General features: G+C 46.3%; 1 protein-coding gene across 1 annotated transcript in view; it reads left to right on the top strand.

The window, feature by feature from the left end:
• The first annotated feature begins 484 nt into the window (after positions 1 to 484).
• The window catches only part of FBXL19 (F-box and leucine rich repeat protein 19), a 37,575-nt gene continuing 16,939 nt past the window's right edge, over positions 485 to 21,120 (top strand). The window contains 9 exon segments of the mRNA XM_077447222.1: positions 485 to 1,635; positions 2,388 to 2,530; positions 13,360 to 13,567; positions 15,543 to 15,686; positions 15,835 to 15,921; positions 16,361 to 16,528; positions 18,264 to 18,296; positions 20,113 to 20,730; positions 20,732 to 20,742. Of these exon segments, the coding sequence (XP_077303348.1) occupies positions 13,400 to 13,567; positions 15,543 to 15,686; positions 15,835 to 15,921; positions 16,361 to 16,528; positions 18,264 to 18,296; positions 20,113 to 20,730; positions 20,732 to 20,742 (1,229 nt within the window). The 5' untranslated portion in view covers positions 485 to 1,635; positions 2,388 to 2,530; positions 13,360 to 13,399.

The following is a 21,120-nucleotide window of genomic DNA, read 5'->3' as shown; positions in this document are numbered from 1 at the left end:
CATAGACTGGGCATTTGTTCGCAGCTTTGATGACACGTTCATACGTTTGTGTGACAATTATTATTTTATTCGCAATAACAATGACACCATTGATATTTTACGGGCTGAGCCCTTATCTGTGATCTCTATTTCCACATGGCCTGAACAATGCTTGAACTTTAACAGGTGAAGGCAGCAGCCCCGAGAGCACATGGTGACTTCCCCAATGCCGGTGTGCCCCTTTAAGCCCCGCCCCTCATTGTGTCATCGCTCGTGAGGGGAAGCACTACATTTCCCGTCATGCCCCCGGTGCGCACAGGAAGCCGCCGACTTCCCGTTCCGCCCACCTCCCAGGTCGCCCCGCGCCGGCCCCTCCCCCTTGTAGTCCGGCGCGCTTCCGCCTCGCTGGTCCAGGGCGCGCGAGGCCAGCCTGGTGAGGACTGCATCTCCCGGCGTGCCCCGCGGCGGGGGTGGGCGGGTACGGGCGGCCATGTTGGATGTGGTATTGTTATGTGTGTGAGTGTGAGGGGCAGGCAGAGCAGGGACAGGAGGGGGGGCAGCTGGTTTGGGGCCCGGTGCTGGGGCTCAGGGGCCACACATAGACTAGTGAGAGGCGGGGGGTGAAAGAGGGAGGTCTGGGGGCCACACGGTACCCACCACACGGCGGGAGGGAGGAAGCTAGGAGGGGGCAGGGGGGACTCTGGGGGTGTCCTTGCCTCCACCCCTGTTATCTGTAGGCTGCCCCTTTCTACACCCCGATTTCTGCAAATACACCCTTCATCACCTTCTCCCTGCTATTTGCCCCACTATAGGCCTCAATTACCCCTCTTCATCCCTGCCCCCACCCCATTGGAGCCTAATTACCCCACTTCTCCTTATTTCCCCCCTCTTTTACCCTGATCTGCCCCTTTAATTACACCCCTCCCCCCCTATAGGCCTTTATTACCCCTCTTCATCCCTGCCCCACCCTATTAGAGCCTAATTACCCCACTTATCCTTATTTCCCCCTCTTTTTACCCTGATCTGCCCCTTTTAATTACACCCCCTTCGCCCTATAGGCCTTTATTACCCCCTCTTCCCTCTATCTGACCTCTTCATAGGCCCTAATTCCCCCCCCCTTTACTCTTACATACCCCTTTGTTTACCTCCTTTCCCCAAATCTGCCCCCCCATAGGCCTTAATTGCCCCTCTATCTCTGCCCACATTCTTATACATCCTAATTACCCCTCTTCCTATCATTTACCCCCTTAGCTACCACTTTTCCCCATACATTACCCCCCCCCCTTCTTCTCTGCCCAATCTCTAAAAGATCCTAACTTGCCCCCTTATGGGCGCTTGTTACCCCCTTTCTATCCTGTCTCCACCTTAGTAGATTCTAACTACCCCCCTCCTCCCTAATAACACCCCTTCATTGTATCACTTTCCCCCGCCAGTGCCCGTCTCCCTCTATAACTTTTCCCATCACAAATCTGCATCATCCCTTTGCTGACCCCCCCCCCCCCACATCCTACCTATTATTGCTCTATAGCCATATTATACCCCCCGCCACCACCTTCACCTGCCCCCTTTAGCATAAGACAGCACCGCCCCTCCTCCAGCTGACCGGTCCTCTTTGTAGACTGCTCCGTATTCTGCACAGTACTGCCAGGATTTATGGTAAATCATTATCCAAGTCCCGCCATCCACAGGAATAGAGTACCTCTATAGAATATTGGGGGGGGGGCGTGGGGTTTGTATTACTGAGTACCTTTATAGAATATTGGGGGGGTGGGGTTTGTATTACTGAGTACCTTTATAGAATATTGGGGGGGTGGAGTTTGTATTACTGAGTACCTCTATAGACTATTCGGGGTTTGTATTACTGAGTACCTTTATAGACTATTCGGGGGCGGGGTTTGTATTACTGAGTACCTTTAAAGAATATTGAAGGATGGGGTTTGTATTGCTGGGTACCTTTATAGAATATTGGGGGGCGGGGTTTGTATTACTGAGTACCTTTAAAGAATATTGAAGGATGGGGTTTGTATTGCTGGGTACCTTTATAGAATATTGGGGGGCGGGGTTTGTATTACTGAGTACCTTTAAAGAATATTGAAGGATGGGGTTTGTATTACTGGGTACCTTTATAGAATATTGGGCGGGGTTTGTATTACTGGGTACCTTTATAGAATATTGGGGGGGCGGGGTTTGCATTGCTGGGTACCTTTATAGAATATTGGGGGGGGCGGGGTTTGTATTACATTGGGGGTTCCTCTTCTCCATCCCCCTTCCTCTTCTTGGGGGGGAGCCTCCCCTTTGGGGTGGGTTGTGGGGTTCTCCCTCCTTGTCTATGGGGGGGGGTCTCTATCTACACTGTGTTTGTTACTCTTCTCTGTATGGCTCCGCTCACATTGCCGGTTCTGTTCCAGGATCCCCGAGTCCTCTCTGCGAAGCTGGAGCTGTAAGAGGACAGAGGACCCCCAGGAGGGGCTCATCGGCGTGTCGCAGAGGGGAGCCGCCTTCTGATCATGATCGCACTGAGACACAGACTGGTCGGATCAGTGGAGAGCAGGTTGGTTGGCATGGGTTGTGGATATGGTTGACACCTCATCCCTTTAGACTTGAACACCTATGAATTACACGGGTTCTGTGGCTGATTGAGGTGGTAATTAAACTCACTTGGTGTCTTATCTGCATTTAATTGGCCTCAGAACCCGTGTAATTCAAAGGTGTTGGGGTTTAAAGGGATGAGGTGACAGCTCTAGTTGTGGATGTGTCTGTTGTGTGATTATAACTGTAGAGTCTTCCTTCGCATATCATTGGATCACATACAAAGGGGAAGGGATTTACTAAAACTGGAGTGCAGAATCCGGTGCAGCTCTGCATCAGCTTGCAGGTTTTATTGTCAAAGCTTAAGGCCTGGTTCACACTAATGCGACAGTCTCTCCGACTTTGGAGCACTTGTTGCACCAGAAGTCCAGACCCCATTCAGTGTAACAGAACTGTTCTAATTGGTGCAGCTTTGAAAAAGGTTCCCGCGCTGCTTTTGCTCCAACTTTGGTATGCCTTGCATTGACTTCTGTTGAAGAAGTCGCATGCAGGCCGTGCCGAAGTTGCACTGGGGTCTGGCTTCAAAGGTGCGGCATTGTGAACCCGACTTGGGCCCCTTTCACGCTTGTGCGATCTGAAAGGGGACGAGACTTGAAGCAATGCCTGTGTAATGTTTGAGGTCTAGGGACCTCAAGTCGCCTCAGTCGGACCAGAGTAGTGCAGGGGCTGCTTTGAAGTGTCGCTGCATCTTGAAGTCGCACAGTTATGAATGGTGCTCGTTGAAAATTGTGGAGTACGACTTGTCATGCGACTTAGCAGTCCCAAGTCGCACAAGTGTGAAAGGGGTCTTAATTGGACAAGCTGAAGTTAGAAGCTGATTGGTTATCATGCAGAGCCGCACCAGATTCCGTGTGCTCCAGTTTTAGTAAATCTTCCCCCCAGACAATCAGCAGCCAAGTGGAGGGGGGAAAAAAAAAAATTACAATCCTGTTGCTGGGAGACTTTCAAATATATATTCTTTCTGTCCTTCATCTGTGTGACCGGTACTGCATGTGATGTCATTGTTGGGGCAATAGAGAAGGAAGGAGCCTGCAATCAGTGATGTCATACGGATACGCCACACCTTGCACAGACACCGTACTGCGCTACCTTGATTTTGGGAATTTTTTTGGATGATTGTCATTTTGTATAGATCTTGCACTTCACATCACACATTTGCCATACAAAAAAAAATAAAAAAATAAAAAAATATATATATATATATATATATATATATATATATATATATATATATATATATATATATATATATATATATATATATATATATATATATATATATAATTTATTTATTAATATAATTTTTTTTTTTCTTTGAGCTCTTGCTGTTAGGAACACGAGCTCCCTGAAGGCACACTGGGGACTTTTCAGGGGGCATTTCTGAAGTCGAGGTTGTGCCACCATTGCCTTTAGGGAAACCAGGAAGTGGAAGTAGAAGCAAAAAAAAAAAGTTTAAAGAAAATGTTCGACAGTTTCTCAGTACCATGCAGAGCTGCTGTTAGTTTTATTCAAAGGGGGAAGTTCCACTTTAACTCCTGCAGTGTGTGTAGGGAACCCTGTGTTTTAAAAAAAAATTAGACCTCATGCACACTGATTTATTGTAAAAGCGGTTTATCCTGACAGGAGCAAATCAGTGTTATAAACTCCCCTAAGCTGCATTATTTCAAAACAGTTTGGGTGAGTTTAGCAGTGTTTGGAGTCTGGGAGTTACATTGGCCAGAATGTTAATTTATTTTATTCTGGGCATTGAAATAAATGCTGAAGTGCTAAACACTTAGCATTTCTGCGCATTTAACAGAGTTCTGCGTTTTTTTTATTTTTTGGTCAATATTCCCTCTCCTGAACACAAAAGCTAAGTAAATGAGCAGAAGCTCTACTGACTTCCATCATCCAATTGTGCGCAAGCAAAAATGCTTTTTTTTTTTTTCCTCCGTTTCTCCTGCATGTGATTGGGTATTCTTTGCAAAGTGAAGCTTTACCTCATTTACTAAGCTTTGGAGCAACTGCACTTGCAGAGCTGCACGATTCTGGCCAAAATGAGAATCACTATTTATTATTTTGCGTGTAATAAAAAGATCACGATTCTTGCGACATAAAATCTTTCACATTATAAAAAAAAAATGGGCTAAGTTTTTATTTGTTAGTGTTTTTTTTATTTTTAAAAAAATTGCATTTGAAAGACCGCTGTGCAAATACAGTGTGACATAAAATATTGCAACTACCACCATTTTATTCTCTAGGGTGTCTACTAAAAGAAAAAAAAAAAAATATATATATATATATATATATATATATATATATAATATAATTTTTTTGGGGGGGGGGGGGGCTCTAAGTAATTTTCTAGCAAAAAAAAAATATTTTAACTTGAAACCAACAAATGTCAGAAAAAGGTTTAGTGTTTAAAGTGGTTAAACTTTTTTCACTTACACACAGAAGTCTATTCCATTGACAAATTGTTAAAATCTTTATACTTAAGTTCAACTGATAAACAATATTTGATTCTTGGCAGACTGCCCAGTTTTTCTCTTCCTTCCTTTTTCAAGGCTGTGGCTTCAGAAGAGAAGAGATTCTTTGCATAGAAAGAATTGTGAAACACTTTAGTCAAGATCGTGATAACGATTCTTGACAATAAATTTTGCAGCTCTACCCATAGGGTAAAATTAGGGGAGTTCAAGGGCAGAAAAAATTAAAATTGAGTTTAACAGCAGCCTAACAACCCCATTGTTAGTGATATTAAAGGGGTTGGGAAGTCAGAAGTTTTTTTTTTGTCTTAATACATTCCATGCATAAAGCCTTCTGTGTGCAGCAGTCCCCCCCTAATACTTACTTGAGCCCCATCTCTGTCCAGCGATGTCCATGAGTTTCTTGGCCATCTGGGACTCTCCTTCCCAATTGACACACAGCAGCGGCGCCATTAGCTCCTGCTGCTGTCAATCAAAATCAGTTGGCAAATCAGGAGAGAGAGGTGGCGGGACCGGGCCGCAACTCCATGTCTGAATGGACACAGGGAGCTTTTGACAGGAGGGAGGGGCCAGGAGCACAGTAAAGGGACCAGAGAAGAGGCGGATCCGGCCTGCTCTGTGCAAATCCACTGCAAACAGCAGGCAAGTATAACATGTTTCTAAAGTCATGTATTTTTTTCCTATAAAAATAACAATCACTTGTAAAGTGTGTGTTATAAAAAAAAAAAAAAACTTGTGTAATGGTTGTGCACAGAGCAGCCCAGATCCTCCTCTTCTCAGGTCCCCCACCTGCACTCCTGGCCCCTCTGTTTTGCTAAGTGCCCCCAGAGCAAACAGCTTGCTGTGGGGACACCCAAACAAGCTTGATCCCAAGCCACTGCTCTGTGCCTATTCACACACAGCTGTGGCTCAGCCCTTCTCTCTCTCTCTTTGGCAGGAGCCAATGACTTCCGCTGCTGCCTCAGCCAATAAGTGAGAGTACCCAGAGATCTGAGGCTTTTGTGCACATCGCTGGATTGCAATGGGGTTCAGTTAACTATGGGGGGTCGCTGCTGCACACAAGGTGTGTGTTTTTTTTTTTTTTTTTTTTTTTTTTTTTTTTTTTTAATGCACAAAGGTAAATCTTAAACCTTTTTGAACCATTTTAAAGTGTAAGTTCACTTTTAACAAAAAAGAATAATGCACATTTTTTTATTTTTTTTTTGCAGGTCTGTAAAGCATTGTACCCGTGATCGGCAGATCACTGGTGCCATGCAGGTCTCCTGAAGATCTATCTGAGTACCTGTACAACCCGTACTGGTAAGCAGGTACGCTGACAGGAAGAATCAATGACCTACAAGCCGACATCGGCAAAGGATGACGGGGCTTGTAGTTCATTCACACAGAGCTGTATAAATGAATGACATGGCTGTATGGGCAGAGCCCTGCAAGGCTGCACTGGTTTCAAAAGTGACTGACAGTAAGGGGAACTTCTCGGAGGAGAGGGAACGGCTGAATCTCTGTACCGTATATCTCTCTCTGCCCGCATCTCCTGTATGGGCAGATAGTTGCTGGAGAGCAGGAAGATCAATGAACTTTGAGAGCGGCTGGTGGTCAACTTTAATTGAGGTTATACAGTCTCAAGTGCAGCCTCTGATTTTGTCAAGGGGCCACGCGTGATATTTAGAAAAAAAATTACAAAATTCTCTGTTGCTGCAGACAGATAACAGGAGATGATTGCAGACTGGAGATACGTTATGAGACGGCTAGAGATTGCTTCTATTACAGCCCCTATATATAAATCAAACCTTCCACATTTGTGCTTCCAACAGCTCCTTTTAAAAATCATTTGTGCCACATTTTGATATTTATCCCAGCAACTCTATTTTATAAAAGATCAGGCAGCACAGAACCAAACATTACATTTTTAGAAGCCAGTCTGAAGAATATTTTTCTTTTGCTGGCTGCCCTGGGGGCTATATGGGAAGTGCTGTGAGGCTGTAGGTTGGGTGGTGTCATATTTGTCACATATCATTGCTGTTCAATATGATTCTCCCTGCATATACGTTGCCTTTAAACTGATAATAAACAATTTTTTTTATTTAAAAAAATAATAAACGTGTAATGCTTTTCTGCTTTGTGCAGTGGTTATGCACAAAGCAATCCAGCTCCTCCTCTTCTCGGGTCCCTCGCCTGCGTTCCTGGCCCCTCCCTCCTGAGTGCCCCCACAGCAAGCAGCTTGTTTTGGGGCACCTGAGCCGCAACTCCATGTCCATTCAGACATGGAGGCGCTGCCTGGCCCCGCCTCTCTCTCTCTGCAATGGGAGCCAATGACTATTCGCTGCTGTCTCAGCCAATGAGGAGGGCGAGTCTCGATGGGGCAGAAGAGGGCTGCTGCACACAGAAGGCTTTCTTAATGCATAAAAAATAAAAACCTTCTGCCTTTACAACCATTCTAAGCCCCGTACACGCGAGCCCAATGTCAAGAGACATCGGCCTGTTAAAGAAAAAAAAAAAAAGAAAAAAAATGGCCAATGTTCAAACCGTGTGTATGGAAGTCGGCCTGACAGAAGCTGGCCGCTTGGCATAATCACAGCGGGAGTGGGTTTCTGGTGGCGAATGCCCCAGACTTGGAAGGGTCAGATCGTGTACTAGGTAAATGTACAGTGGGCGGTCTGCAAGTGGTTAAAGCATGACGTGTTGGGTATTTATTTACTCGGCGTAACCTCATCTTTATATTTTACCAACAAATGGGTTATATACTGTGTGGTGTTTTTAAATATTGTTTTTCATAAAAATTAATATGTTGTTTTTTTGTTTTGTTTTTATTCCCCGAAAAAATTGCGTTTGAAAAATTGCTGCGCAAATAAAAATGTATAATTGAATTGCAATTTTATTTAAATTGGAACAGTGAAATGGGAATTTCTATACTCAGTGGTACATTGAGTAATACTCTATCTAAAGACATCACTGTTTTATTGACATCAATTGAATGTCAATAATTTTATTCTGGGGGAAAAAAACTCCAGCCAGAGCATAGTGATGAGAAGTGGTTAAGAGAGAAATATGGGCTGCTATTACTGACCACCTTCTGAAAGTGCTAGGTGCTTGGCAGCTATGTTGACCCTCTGCCTTTAGCAAATGCCGTATTAATTTCAGAAAAGTCACAGTGGGGTTAGGATTTATTTATTTATTTTTTAATTTTAATTTTTTTTGTTCAGAGACTTGGTACCAAGGCAAGATGATCAGGATGCCAATCCGGGGGTGGCACCACCTATGAGGGCAACTATTCAGGTGTGGGACACGGTGGCCAGAAAGTTGGGGAAACCAAACACATGGTCCACGGAGACTCCATTGTGGGGTAACCCGAGACTCCCCCACTTTCACTCGATCCCGGACCCAGTAGTGTGGACTAGGTATGGGATTGCCACTCTGGGGGATATAGTGTCCCAGGGACAGCTCATTACGTTTAATGCCCTGAAGGCCCTTAGGGGGTCTTCCAAATTGGATGTTTTTCAGGTACCTACAGGCGCGTCATGCTTATAGGTCCCAATTTCCTGAGCCGATTACCCTACAAATGTCGACCCTGGAATTAGAGCTTCGATCCCCCGAAAGAAATAAAACACTATCGACCATCTACAACATGCTAGCTCTACTAGACACTTCTAAGGTCTCCCAGCTGTATGAGACTTGGAGACAGGACATATCGGACCTGACGGGGGAGAGGATTGGGAGGAGGGGGATCCAACAATACCTGGCCCTGACTATTTCCTCGAGGGATAGATTTGGCCAACTTAAATTCCTCCACCGGGCTTATTTCTCCCCGCTGCGGTTGGCCAAAATATATCCAGACAGATCAGCGGCATGCCCCAGATGCGGAGCAAGGGGGGCAGATTTCTTCCACACGGTTTGGTCGTGTCCGCTGATCAGAGGTTTCTGGTTGGGGGTCCTGGATGACATCAACTCTATAGGGAAGTTGAATATACCTAATAGTCCCATCCCCCTCCTCCTGGGTATATGTTCCTCCATTGAGGCTCCTCAGCGGAAAAAACTGTTTGTCTTTTACACCTCTATGTACGCTAGGAAAGCTATTCTTCTGCACTGAAACCAAGCTCAACCCCCCCCCCCCCACCAAGCAGCTCTGGCTACAACTTATTAATAGAGCGCTGCCTTTATATAAATTTACATGGGGAGGAATTGCCCAGGGAAGTTTGATAGAATATGGACGGATTGGGTGGGGGCCAAGCAGCTGACTATTGGGTAGATGGGAGCTCTTATCCAGAATGACCGGGCCTGGACCAGGCCTGGCGCTGTCAAGTGGCTGACGTTGTGGGCGGGGGGGGGCTGGGGGGGACATGGCGGGCCTGGCGCCCCCCCCCCCCCTCCAGTAGTGCAGTTTTGCATGCGGAATGCTCACATGCTGCAGGGGTTGAGAGTGGGCTGCGGCCCCACAGATATACTCCGTTAGGTTACATATGTATTTGATAAGGAACAGGGTTAAAGATGGTACTGCAATGTCTGGCTAAACTGTACTGATTCTGGATTGTATTGTATTGTGTTGTTATGGTTAAATAAAAATTTTATGTTAAAAAAAAAGATAATCAGGATGGCGGGCAGGATTTTCAGAAAGGGGGGTTGGGGGTGGCATGATCTGTTTTCTCATGACAGATTTCAGTTTTCTCATGAATCGGTCCAGTTGTTTTTATTTTCAGTTTGAAGCTTGTGGTTTTTCTTCTTTTTTTTTATTTTTATTTTTTTTTAATTAATAAATTGAGTGGACTATTAACAATGTACTGTAACTCTGGTCTTCTGCAAAATAAATATATAAAAAATATTGTGTGTTGCAATTGTTAGAATTGCTCCTTCTTCCCTTGCGCCTTGCCACCCGTGGCAGCCATTGAACAATTCAATCTTAAATATAGATGAGAAATTTTACTGGCTTTATAGCTTCCCATGCTGTGGAAGTAGGTCATCCTAGGAATTCCCCTGGTGTAGGTTTTGTCCCAGTTAAAGTGAAACTATCCAGATTCATGATCAGCAAAAAACACCGAGTACTAAATAAACAATCTACAAAGTTTTGATCCCTTTTTTTTATTCTCTACTCACAGCTTAGTGTTATTACACCATCCATTTAAAATAAATTAATAAATGTATTGGTGTACCTTACATCATGATTATTTCCTTTCCCAAATGTGTTCAGTTTGAATATATTTTGTGTTCATCTTCCACCCACAGGGCCCCGTTGCCTTGCAGGATGTCCCTGGACACTCGTGCGGTGCTATGCATGGGGGGGGGGGGGAGATGCGTGCGCTGTGGTGCTGTGCCCGAGGGAGGGGGGCGTGCGCTGTGGTGCTGTGCCCGAGGGAGGGGGGCGTGCGCTGTGGTGCTGTGCCCGAGGGAGGGGGGCGTGCGCTGTGGTGCTGTGCCCGAGGGAGGGGGGCGTGCGCTGTGGTGCTGTGCCCGAGGGAGGGGGGCGTGCGCTGTGGTGCTGTGCCCGAGGGAGGGGGGGGCGTGCGCTGTGGTGCTGTGCCCGAGGGAGGGGGGAGCGTGCGCTGTGGTGCTGTGCCCGAGGGAGGGGGGAGCGTGCGCTGTGGTGCTGTGCCCGAGGGAGGGGGGAGCGTGCGCTGTGGTGCTGTGCCCGAGGGAGGGGGGAGCGTGCGCTGTGGTGCTGTGCCCGAGGGAGGGGGGAGCGTGCGCTGTGGTGCTGTGCCCGAGGGAGGGGGGAGCGTGCGCTGTGGTGCTGTGCCCGAGGGAGGGGGGAGCGTGCGCTGTGGTGCTGTGCCCGAGGGAGGGGGGAGCGTGCGCTGTGGTGCTGTGCCCGAGGGAGGGGGGAGCGTGCGCTGTGGTGCTGTGCCCGAGGGAGGGGGGAGCGTGCGCTGTGGTGCTGTGCCCGAGGGAGGGGGGAGCGTGCGCTGTGGTGCTGTGCCCGAGGGAGGGGGATGGGAGCGTGCGCTGTGGTGCTGTGCCCGAGTGGGGGAGGGGGGATGCGTATGTGCTGTGGTGCTGTCTTCGGAGGGGGAACTGCATTCAGCCTAAAGTAAGACTTTGAGGGACAATAAAGCAGAATAACATATTAACTAGTGTATTTAGTGAACTAAGTGGTTCTAAAAACAGTTTTTATTTATTTTTGCCTTATTGCATTTTCTGCATTAAGGTAAAAAATACAATTTGAGTTGCCTGCCCCCCATTGGCTCCTGCTGCTGTCAGTCTTCTGAGGGAGCAGAGCAGCACTATATGGGTCTCTCTGGACGCACACAGCTCAGCTGAGGGTTGAGCCCACACACCTGCCCCCATAGCAAGCAATTTTCTATGGGAGAAGCAGACGGCACTGGCGGGGGAACCCCAGAAGAGGAGGATCGGGGCTGCCCTGTGCAAAACTGTTACACAGAGCAGGTAAGGATGACATGTTTGTTATTTAAAAATATAAATAGTAATCTTTGCAATCACATAAAGAGAAGTGTTGCACTGAGCCTTTGATGCTACTTTAAAGCTGAACTCTGGTCAGATTATAGTTTAAAATTGTTTTCCACTTTTTTGTATTTATTTTTTTATATTTAATAGTGCAACTGTATCTGACAGTTGCACTATTAAATAGATGGCACAGCAGATCAACACCGGAGGTTGAAAGTGTCAGTGTTCATCTGTAGGATGAAGGCTTTTTTTTTTTTTTTTTTCCTGTGAAATCTTTCAGATCTGACAGTTGTCACAAGATAAGGAACCGCTCTGACTGGTTCCCTGCTTTAAGTGTGAATCCTGGCCGTCAGTGACAGCAGGGATGGAGAGCCAAAAGCCACACAAAGGTTTGGATGCTGTTTCTTGGAGGGAGAATATTGTACCTTTTTGGCATGGGGCATCCTGCTGGTGAACGTTAAAGTGACTGTAGAGTGTTTGTTATTTTTAAAGGGGGAAAAAAAAAAAAACTTGTTATACTTGCCTGCCCCATACAGTGGTTTTGCACAGAGAAGAACTTGCTATGGGGGGCAGCTTCTTGTGTCTACTCAGACATGGAGCCGTGGTTCGGGCCGGTCCTTTCTCCTGATTGACTGACTGACCTTGGTTGACAGCACCAGGAGCCAATGGTTCCACTGCGGAGTTTCAGCCAATCGGGAGGGAGAGTCCGGGACAGCCGAGGCACTTATGCACATGGCTGGAGAAAGAGCGGGCTCCGGTAAATATTAGGGGCGCCGCACAAAGGAGTCTTTTTTTAATCTTAATGCATTAAGATAAAAACCTTCTGACTTTTCAACCACTTTAAGGGTCCATTTACACTTTGCAGTGTGGAATTGCATGCAGAATTGCCGTGATTCTGTGTGGCGATCGATGTGCGTTTGAATGTCATTGTCCTTTAATGGCACTCCAAATGCCATGCAATTTATCATGCACAAACCTGCGCCTTTTTAAAAACTGCTTTAAGCCCGTCGTCCCGAAAAAGGAGCAGGAGCTTTTTTTTTTTTTTTCAGGCAACGAGTGAATGGGTTGGCCCTATATGACATGCAAAATCATTCCAGATGAAATTGCGAGCAGGAACGCTTGTTATTGCTAAATGCAAGTGTAAATGCAAGATAAAGTCCACATTTTCAAATATTTGGGGTGTAAATTCCCCAACAACCAAACCGCCCCACCCTTACCTGAATTTTCGAGGTGCTTCTGTCTGCAACATTTTATTTTTATTTAAATTCGGCACTCTCCGTCTGCACAGAGCCGCATCATCCGGTTTGTGATGTTCACATTAATCCTTGTTACAATATTCCCATCCTAAACCGTGGTAGAGGAAATCTGCAGATTGTGTGATGATCCCTTTTTACTCTGCACTGCTCTGTATTTCAGAACATGCTTCTAGGTCAGGGATATGTAATTAACGGACCTCCAGCTGTTGCGGAACTACAAGTCCCATGAGGCATAGCAAGACTCTGACAGCCACAAGAATGACACCCAGAGGCATGATGGGACTTGTAGTTTTGCAACAGCTGGAGGCCCACTAATTGCATATCCCTGATCTAGTGGGTTCCAACCTCCATACACACCTGAGGCTTGGGTCAGCCATTGCAAGAGCCTTAGCATTGCACCTACGACACACTGATCAAAGATGCAATGTTCTGCGGGCCTCATTGCAAAAAAATAGTAATTGGACGTGGATCATAGGGATCAGTGTTGCTGCATTTCCTAGTTATTTAAAAAACTTCTTTTAGTCAACAGAATACAGGCAGGAAGGGGTCAATAAAAATGTCTGAAATAGCAATTTTTCAGACATAGGAGACGTATGTCCACCTTTCTTTTATCTAGTGCAAATGGCCCTAGCTAATTTTACAGGTTTTTGTTTTTTACTCTTTTTTTTTTTTTCTTCCAGGTGTGGGTGCAGCTGAGGCATCGCAAGGCCCCAGTGGGAGATGTCGGCAAAGGGCCTGGGAGCTGCGCGGCGCAGGAGGACGCGCTGCCGAAAGTGTGAAGCCTGTGTGCGCAGCGAATGCGGCGAGTGTCACTTCTGTAAAGACATGAAGAAGTTTGGGGGTCCGGGGCGCATGAAGCAGTCTTGTCTGAAGAGGCAGTGCACAGCGGTGAGTGCTGGGTGGAGTGGGGAGAGCAAACGGCACGTTAAAGCAGACCTACACTTAAAATGTAAAGTTTGGCTGTCTAACAGGGATTCATTAGCACAGTTTAAAGTTGAATTATATGGTTAATAACCAGCAGACCTAATCAAGCTCATTTCATTACAGAGCTGCTGGGTCTGCTGTAATGAACTGTTGTAACACTAGCAGCACTGTGTTCTGCCAGCATTATGGGTGACTTACTGCCATTCAGGATAGGAGATATATAGATATTATAATATAATTTTTTTTATTAACCACTACTGGGCACTTTTGCCCCCTCTGCCCAGGGCACTTTTCAGCGATGTTACACTTTGAATGACAATTGCACTGTCATTTCACACTGTATGCAAACACAATTTTTATCCTTTTTTTTTTTTCTCACGCAAATAGAGCTTTTCTTGGTGGTATTTAACCATTTTACTGCTCAGCTGTCATTTGTCTATACCAGGCAGGAGGTGGTTTAAGGAATGCAAGGCTTCCTTTGATTGGCTGACGTTAAAGTGACATTAAAGGTTCGTTATGTTTAAAGTGGAGGGCCACTCCAAAATTTTTTTTAAAAATGTAATAAAAAAAAAAAATTCATAAAAAAATATCAAACTTACCAGAAATGCCGGTTGCTAGGCAGATCGTCCTAATCTGCCTCTTCCTATTCAGCGGTGATCTTCAGTCATCTTCTAGTGAATGGGGCGCGGTGTGTTCTGGGAACTGTGTGTGTCCTAGAACACAGCTCGCCCCATTCACAAAGTGCTGCGCGACTCGCGCATGCGCAGTAGGAAATGGGCAGTGAAGCCGCAAGGCTCCACTGCCTTTTTCCCTTTGTTGGAATGGTGGCGCTGGGACCCGAGAGCCGAGGGATCGTCTGCCTTGGGCAGCCAACATCGCGTGCACCCAGAACAGGTAAGTGTGCTTATTAAGTCAGCAGCTACATTGTTTGTAGCTGCTGACTTTTTATAAAAAAAATAAAAAAAAAATAATTATTCCCAGCTGGCTCTCCCCTTTAAAATAAATAAATCCTACTTCCACTGGGCAGCTCGTTTTGCACAGTGTGGTCCCGAACCTCCTCTTTTAGGGTCCCTCGGCTCTCGCGGCTCCTCCCCAGCATTAGATCACCCCCTGGGAGAATCGCTCTCTTGGGGGTTACCTTGTGGTAACCCCCTGGGAGAAGCGCTGTCTTGGGGGTTACCTTGTGGGCGCACTCCCGAGTTCAGCATTCAGCGTCCATAGTGACCGAATGCAGGACTCGGCCCTGTCCCCCAGTGCCCACGTCAGTGGATTTGATTGACAGCAGCGGGAGCCAGTGGCTGCTCTTCTATCAATCCAATCAAGAGTCGAGAACCCCCGGGCAGAGAGACAGCGCGTCCCCATGGGTCAAGTTCTAGGGCTCAGGTAAGTAAAACGGGGGGGAACGGGGGGCCGTTCACTGCCAAAAGTATTATTATTTTTTTTTTTTCACCTTAATGCATAGTATGCATTAAGGTGAAAAAACACGATGCTTTACAACCCCTTTAAGAGGCAGGCGGATAATGTCCTGATCTTCTGTACATTTTATTAGCATATAATTCCTGACCAGACGCAGCAGAGCACTTCCATACAGTTGACAGGGTACACCCTATCTCACTGGATCCTATTAAGGTTCAGTAGGCATACCATACCCATCCCTGTCTCTGATGACTGTATTATATTGACGGGGTAGAGGTCTTGGAAAGGGCTATGGAGACTCTGTGCGGTGGAAAAAGTGTGGTTGTAGGCAAAAAGGAAGCTACTGACTATCCAATATGAGGACTTTGTCACTAACAGTTGCCACGGTTTGCAGAAGGTCACCACAGTCTAGGTCCGCTTTTAAAAAGATGCTTATGAGGATTATCTGGTATCCATACATAGATAATAGGGGTGGAGTATTGTAAGCAGTGTAATAATAATGTAGTAATCTTTTCCTCCACAGCCCGTACTCCCCCATACTGCCGTGTGTCTTCTGTGCGGAGATGCCGGGAAGGAAGACACTGCCCAGGATGAGGAACAGAAGTTTAATCTGTCGCTCATGGAATGTACCATTTGTAATGAGATTGTTCACCCCGGCTGTATCAAGGTGAGGCTCCCCCACTGAGTCAACCTGCCTGCTTCTGAGTTTTCACTTACTGTGTTCACTCTTTTCCTTGTATGGTTTCCAGCTTTTGTAATGGTTTCCCTTACTCCTCTACCCGCTTTTTATTTATTTTTATTTTTTTTCCCTTCAGATGGGCAAAGCCGAAGCGGTTATTAACACTGAGATTCCAAACTGCTGGGAATGTCCCAGATGCAAGCGTGAAGGGCGGACATGTAAGGTGAAGTACCTGATTTGTTCTAGATTTGGAAGGCAGGGGACAGTAAAGTCAGTGAGATGGACTTTGTCATCTTCAGTCCAGGAAAAGTGGTTCGGGCACATATTGCATCCTCAGACTTTAGGGTAATTGGGGGCTTGCAGGTGGCATCATCAATCCATGGAAGGTGGAACTTCTTTTGGTAACTTATTTGTGAGCTCAATTGGGGGGCAGTAACCGGGAACCCTTTTGTCTCTGCAATCCTTAAATGATAGGCCATTGGACTGGTATTGGAATTTCTGTTTTGGGGTGAATAAACTTTTTTACGAGGTGTCTTCAAAAAGTTTCTGCACTTTTTAGGGAAAAAAAAGTGCAGAAACTTTTTAAAGAGCCCTTGTATAACACAGGTCTGTTGCTTGATATAAAGAAACAGGCTAACGTGTGAGGTTTTTAATTCTTCCAGGATCCCCTGGATGGATCGGGGAAAAAACGTCCAGATAACGGTGAAGACGCTGTGCGGTGGAAACTGACGGACGATCAGGCACCGGGTAAGAAGAAAACTGATGAGAATCAGGGACACAAAAGAAAGAAGGAAAAGGAGCCAGTGCAGGATGTGGCAGCGAAGAAAAAGGTAACGTAATGTCAAGCCACCACTGCCTTTTATAATGATAATTAAAAAAATAAAACGTTTTAGGTTTCTTTCCCATGTTTAACCTCATATGACGTCCTGTCAGGAACTAGAAATTGTGGGGCCACTTAGCGGTGTGACTGATCAGAGTATCGGCTCGCTTGTTGGCACCATGTGATCTCTCTGGAAAATCGCAGCAGGTCACATGACAGTTGTACACAATGGATGACTTCCTTTCATGCCATTCATTGTGTACAATTGTGTTGCTAGCTGTGATTGGCCCTGTCAGTACCATGTGATCAAATTGGCCAATCACAGCTAGCACCACAATTGTACACAACATTTGTACCATGTGATTAGCTTTGACCAATCACTGCTAATCCACACCAAAACAAACTGACTGATCTGATCACTTCCCCACAGTAGTACAGTTACTATGGTCCAATTTTATATTGCTCTGGTTACAGTGTGTTAAAAAAAAAAAATTACTTTTTTTATTTTCATAATGTCACCAGTCGGTGCCCCCGATTACCCCCACACCCGTTACAGGATTATGCTGTAGTGCACGATGACAAAAAAATGACAGCTTCAGAAATCCTGCTATGCCTTTCACCAAATATCCTGGACTGTCTGTTTTCCAAATAGGGGTCATTTGGGGAATATTTGTACTGTCCTGCCATTTTTTGGGACTCAAGAAATGATATATCTAATTTATTATTTAATACTACTAATGGTGATGATCAACGGAGCTGCGCTTATTGCGGTGACAATATTGACCCTGCCATTATTGGTGATTAGTACTAATCACCCTGGCTGGGAAGGGGTTAACATCTAGGGAGATGAATGGGTCAACTGTGTCTAGCCATGTGCAATGTGTGCTAATTTGCAAGGATGAGAAACTGACAGTTCGCATCTTCTGTACAGAGCCATGTGTTGAATTTCAACACCGAGCTCTGGGCTGTGATTGGACACAGCCGATCAGTAGGTCCTGGCCGTGCATCATTGGCTGGGATTTGCTGACGGGTTCCCGCTTTGTACAATCCCAGCAGGAGCCTGCCCGGGAGGGGGGGGGGGGGGATGTATACGTTCCCTAAACCTGGGACTAGGCAGGTACATACCAGTAGGTCTGCCTCAGTACATGGCGGGCATTCAGCAAATGGTTACGGTAGTCAGTTTGGGCCAGCATCACTGTGTGTAATCAGTCTGAAAGTCTTAATATCCTCAACAGTCAATATTGGATTCCACTTCCATATACGCTTCTGTATATACAACTTGCCCCTCACAGCCGTATGAAATAAGATAGGACTTCCCTTGTTCCACTCAGTCCTAATAGGAACTTAGGGAAATCTGTTATCCTTGTACGGTGCCTGTTAAAGATTTTCATGTTCTTCTGGCTGGATCATCCAACGAGCTTGGCTCCAATGTGACCAATTTTCTGGGGCACTTGGGGACATCAGCTTTGCCTCCAAACTCTCTTTATATGATTTCCGGCTCTGCAAGGTGGCAAGTGCAGACTGCCAACTTTCCATGAAAGTAATTCATTTTATTGCACAGCGTAAAATTCTTATAAAGCCACCCTGGGTCATTCTCGACCTAGTTTTCATTATTACAGGCTGCTCCAGGGGTATAGACTAGGTACTCTCCTGTTTTTATATAGGTCTTTAAATCGTTTCCTTCTCCAATCATTACTTTGTAAATAGCTCTGTTGTAATATTTTCTCCTGGCTTTCTCCTTGCAGATAAAGGCTGAGAAAGATAAGAAAATTAAAAAGGTGAGTGAAGATCTCGGACCTCCATGGTTTTTGTTCCCTATTAAAGCAAGACTACACTGTATCTGAACACTACAAACAAAAAACACTATTTAAAGTGTAAACTTAAAGAGAGAAAAAAAAAAAAAAAAAAACACTTTAAGACTAAGACAAGTAAAGGATTTTTTTTTTTTTTTCCCCTTACAATTATACTTACCTAGGTGGATTCCTCCGATGCTGCATCTGTTCCCCCGGCGCCTCTGCACTGAGAACAGAGCGATCAAACACCGCTGATCCCTCGGTTCTGACAGCTCCCTAAGCAGAGAGCTGCTGACTGTCAATTAGCAGCGCCCGTCTCAGACTCTCAGTGGCTTGCTGAGAGGCAGAGCAGTATGTCAGTCTAAGCACCTGGTGGATCCAGACTCTATGCGGAGCCTGGACTGATTTTTGTGACGTCAGTGGACTTCAAACCATTCTCTGCTGAAAACAGGTCACAGGAGTGCAAAACTAACTTTGGCTATACTTCTTGCTCTGTGTAATGGTTTATTTGCACAGAGTAGCCCGATTTCCCCCCCCCCCCCAAAGCCAGCAGCTTGCTATGGGGGCACCTAAGCCGCTGCTGTGTCCATTCAGACAGGGAGCCACGGCCCTCATTGGCTCACTGACTTTAACAGCAGCAGGAGCCAATGGTGCCGCTCTGCCATGTCAGCCAGTGAGGAAGGGGGGCCCAAGGCAGCCAAGACAATCCTGCAACATCACTGGATCGAGATGGGCTTAGGTAAGTATTAGGGTTGGCTGCTGCATGCTACACACAGGTTTTTTTATCTTCATGTATAGAATGCATTAAGATAAGAAACCTCCTGACTTGACAGCCTCTTTTAATTTTTAACATTCAAAGCAACCCCCCCCCCCCCCAATCCCATCCCATCCTTCCATGTCTCCATGCCTTATTTTGCTGAGCGATCACTTTGAAAAAAGCCCCTAACATTTCTGGCCATAGCCATCTTGCATAAGGGAAGATGATTCATGTAGCATTTACTTCTTGGAATTCATCTGCCCTTTGATCGGGCATGCAGTCAAGAGGGTGCACTTGGCTGAGAAAACCCCTGAGGACCCCTGGGATGTATGACATAATTTGCCTAGGCATGGAAGCCAGGAATTACCTGAAGAAATGTAAACAAAATTAAGTTTAAAACCAGTAAATTATATTATAGCTTCCTCTCTATTACTAGCAGCATAAAGATTGATAAAAATGGTGTTGATTGAAAGAGTGACGTTACACTTAAAAGTGGTGGTGTATGTATGTATGCACATGCACATACTGAAGTGATTAGTCTCAGTTGATACAGGGAGAGGAAGCCAATCCTCTTGATGTTGTACCCATTTGTCTGCAGCCCTCTCTCCACTACAGTCACCTAAAGCACACCTTTTACACAGCATTTCTTGGCTTCAGGTGGCACGGAGTGGGATCTGATATGACACACTGCACAGCGTAGGGCATGGAGCTGAGTATAGGTGCCCCCCCAACCCCCTTTTTACTGTCTCTTATGGTAATATGCACAGCTAAGGTCATCAATCGCCGCCTTTGTGCTGTAGGGTGGCGGGGCCATCTCCTGGAATTCTGTGGTGTTGAGAGAAACTGTCAGAAGTGACTCTAGCAGATAATAGAGGGAAGAGAGAACTGGCAGGAACACCACTAGGTGCTTTGGATTGGAGCTAGTACACTCTGTGGGGGGGGGGGGGGGGGGTGGTGCTTTGTTCACAACCACTGTAAGGAGAAGTGCGTTCTGTTTTAGATGTTTAATTAAATTTCTTGACATTTCTGCATTTAATTGCGCAGGAACCTCAGACGCCAACCGAACCCACTCCAGTGCTGGACCGCTCCCACCAGCGAGAGAAGATCGAGCGCTTTAAGCAGATGTGTCAGATGCTGGAGAGAGCTCGCAGCACCACCTCCAGTTCCAGCTCAGATTCTGACTCCGATTCCGACTCCAAGGGCTCGCCGGGGAGCAGCGGCACAGGGGAAGGCGGGGAGGGCAGGACCTCCCGCGTCAGCTTCAGTACCAGCTCAGACGAGGACGACGATAAAGGAAGTTCTACAGATGGACAAAACGGCACCAGGAACGGCAAACAGAAGTCGCCCAGATCAAACTGCCGGGAGAAGGAGAACCGGAGAAGCACGGGGGCCGCTGTTAAGAAGGGAACTTGTAGCAGAAATGCGGTACAGCCCTTGTCCAGGAGCCAACTCTTAAAAAGGCCGCTGGTCCCCTCTCCGCCAAAGCCCCCTCCCCTGCAGCTAGAGAGACATGTGGTACGACCCCCTCCACACAGCCCTGAACCAGACTCTCTTCCCCTGGACAGTGGAACGGACCATGTCATGCAGAGGGGGGTCTGGCTATCTGTGTTCAGGCACTTGGGACAGAAAGAGCTGTGTGTTTGTATGCGGGTGTGCCGAACCCTGGAACCGGTGGTAAGAATGAAGTACTATAATACAGGCTTTGCTTGCCTTTGGGAAACTCTGAAATAATTGCACGCGGATGTAAACGGAAAGAGGGGCCCCTTTTATACCTTGATTCTTATTCATAAATCATGCTGGTTTATTTGCTTTTTAAAGCTGAACTCCATGGAGGGGGCTACCCTTGGGGGAGGGGGGGCTACCCTTGCAGTGGGTCCCACTACAAGGGTTACTTTTTGCCTATTAGGGTGATGTATAAAATGGGTGATGTACTTCTCTTACTCTCTCCACTGTCCATTGCTTGGAATTGTGGACAGGTCATGGGCATCCTCCTGTACAATGTAGGACTGTTGGTCTGCATTGTACGGGATGATATCCGATAGCTGGGGACTG

Source organism: Lithobates pipiens, unplaced genomic scaffold (genome assembly GCF_037356315.1).
Source record: "Lithobates pipiens isolate NorthernLeopardFrog02 unplaced genomic scaffold, aLitPip1_a1.2 Scaffold_22, whole genome shotgun sequence".
Taxonomy (NCBI): Eukaryota; Metazoa; Chordata; class Amphibia; order Anura; family Ranidae; genus Lithobates; species Lithobates pipiens.
This window is presented reverse-complemented; position numbering and strand designations above follow the sequence as displayed.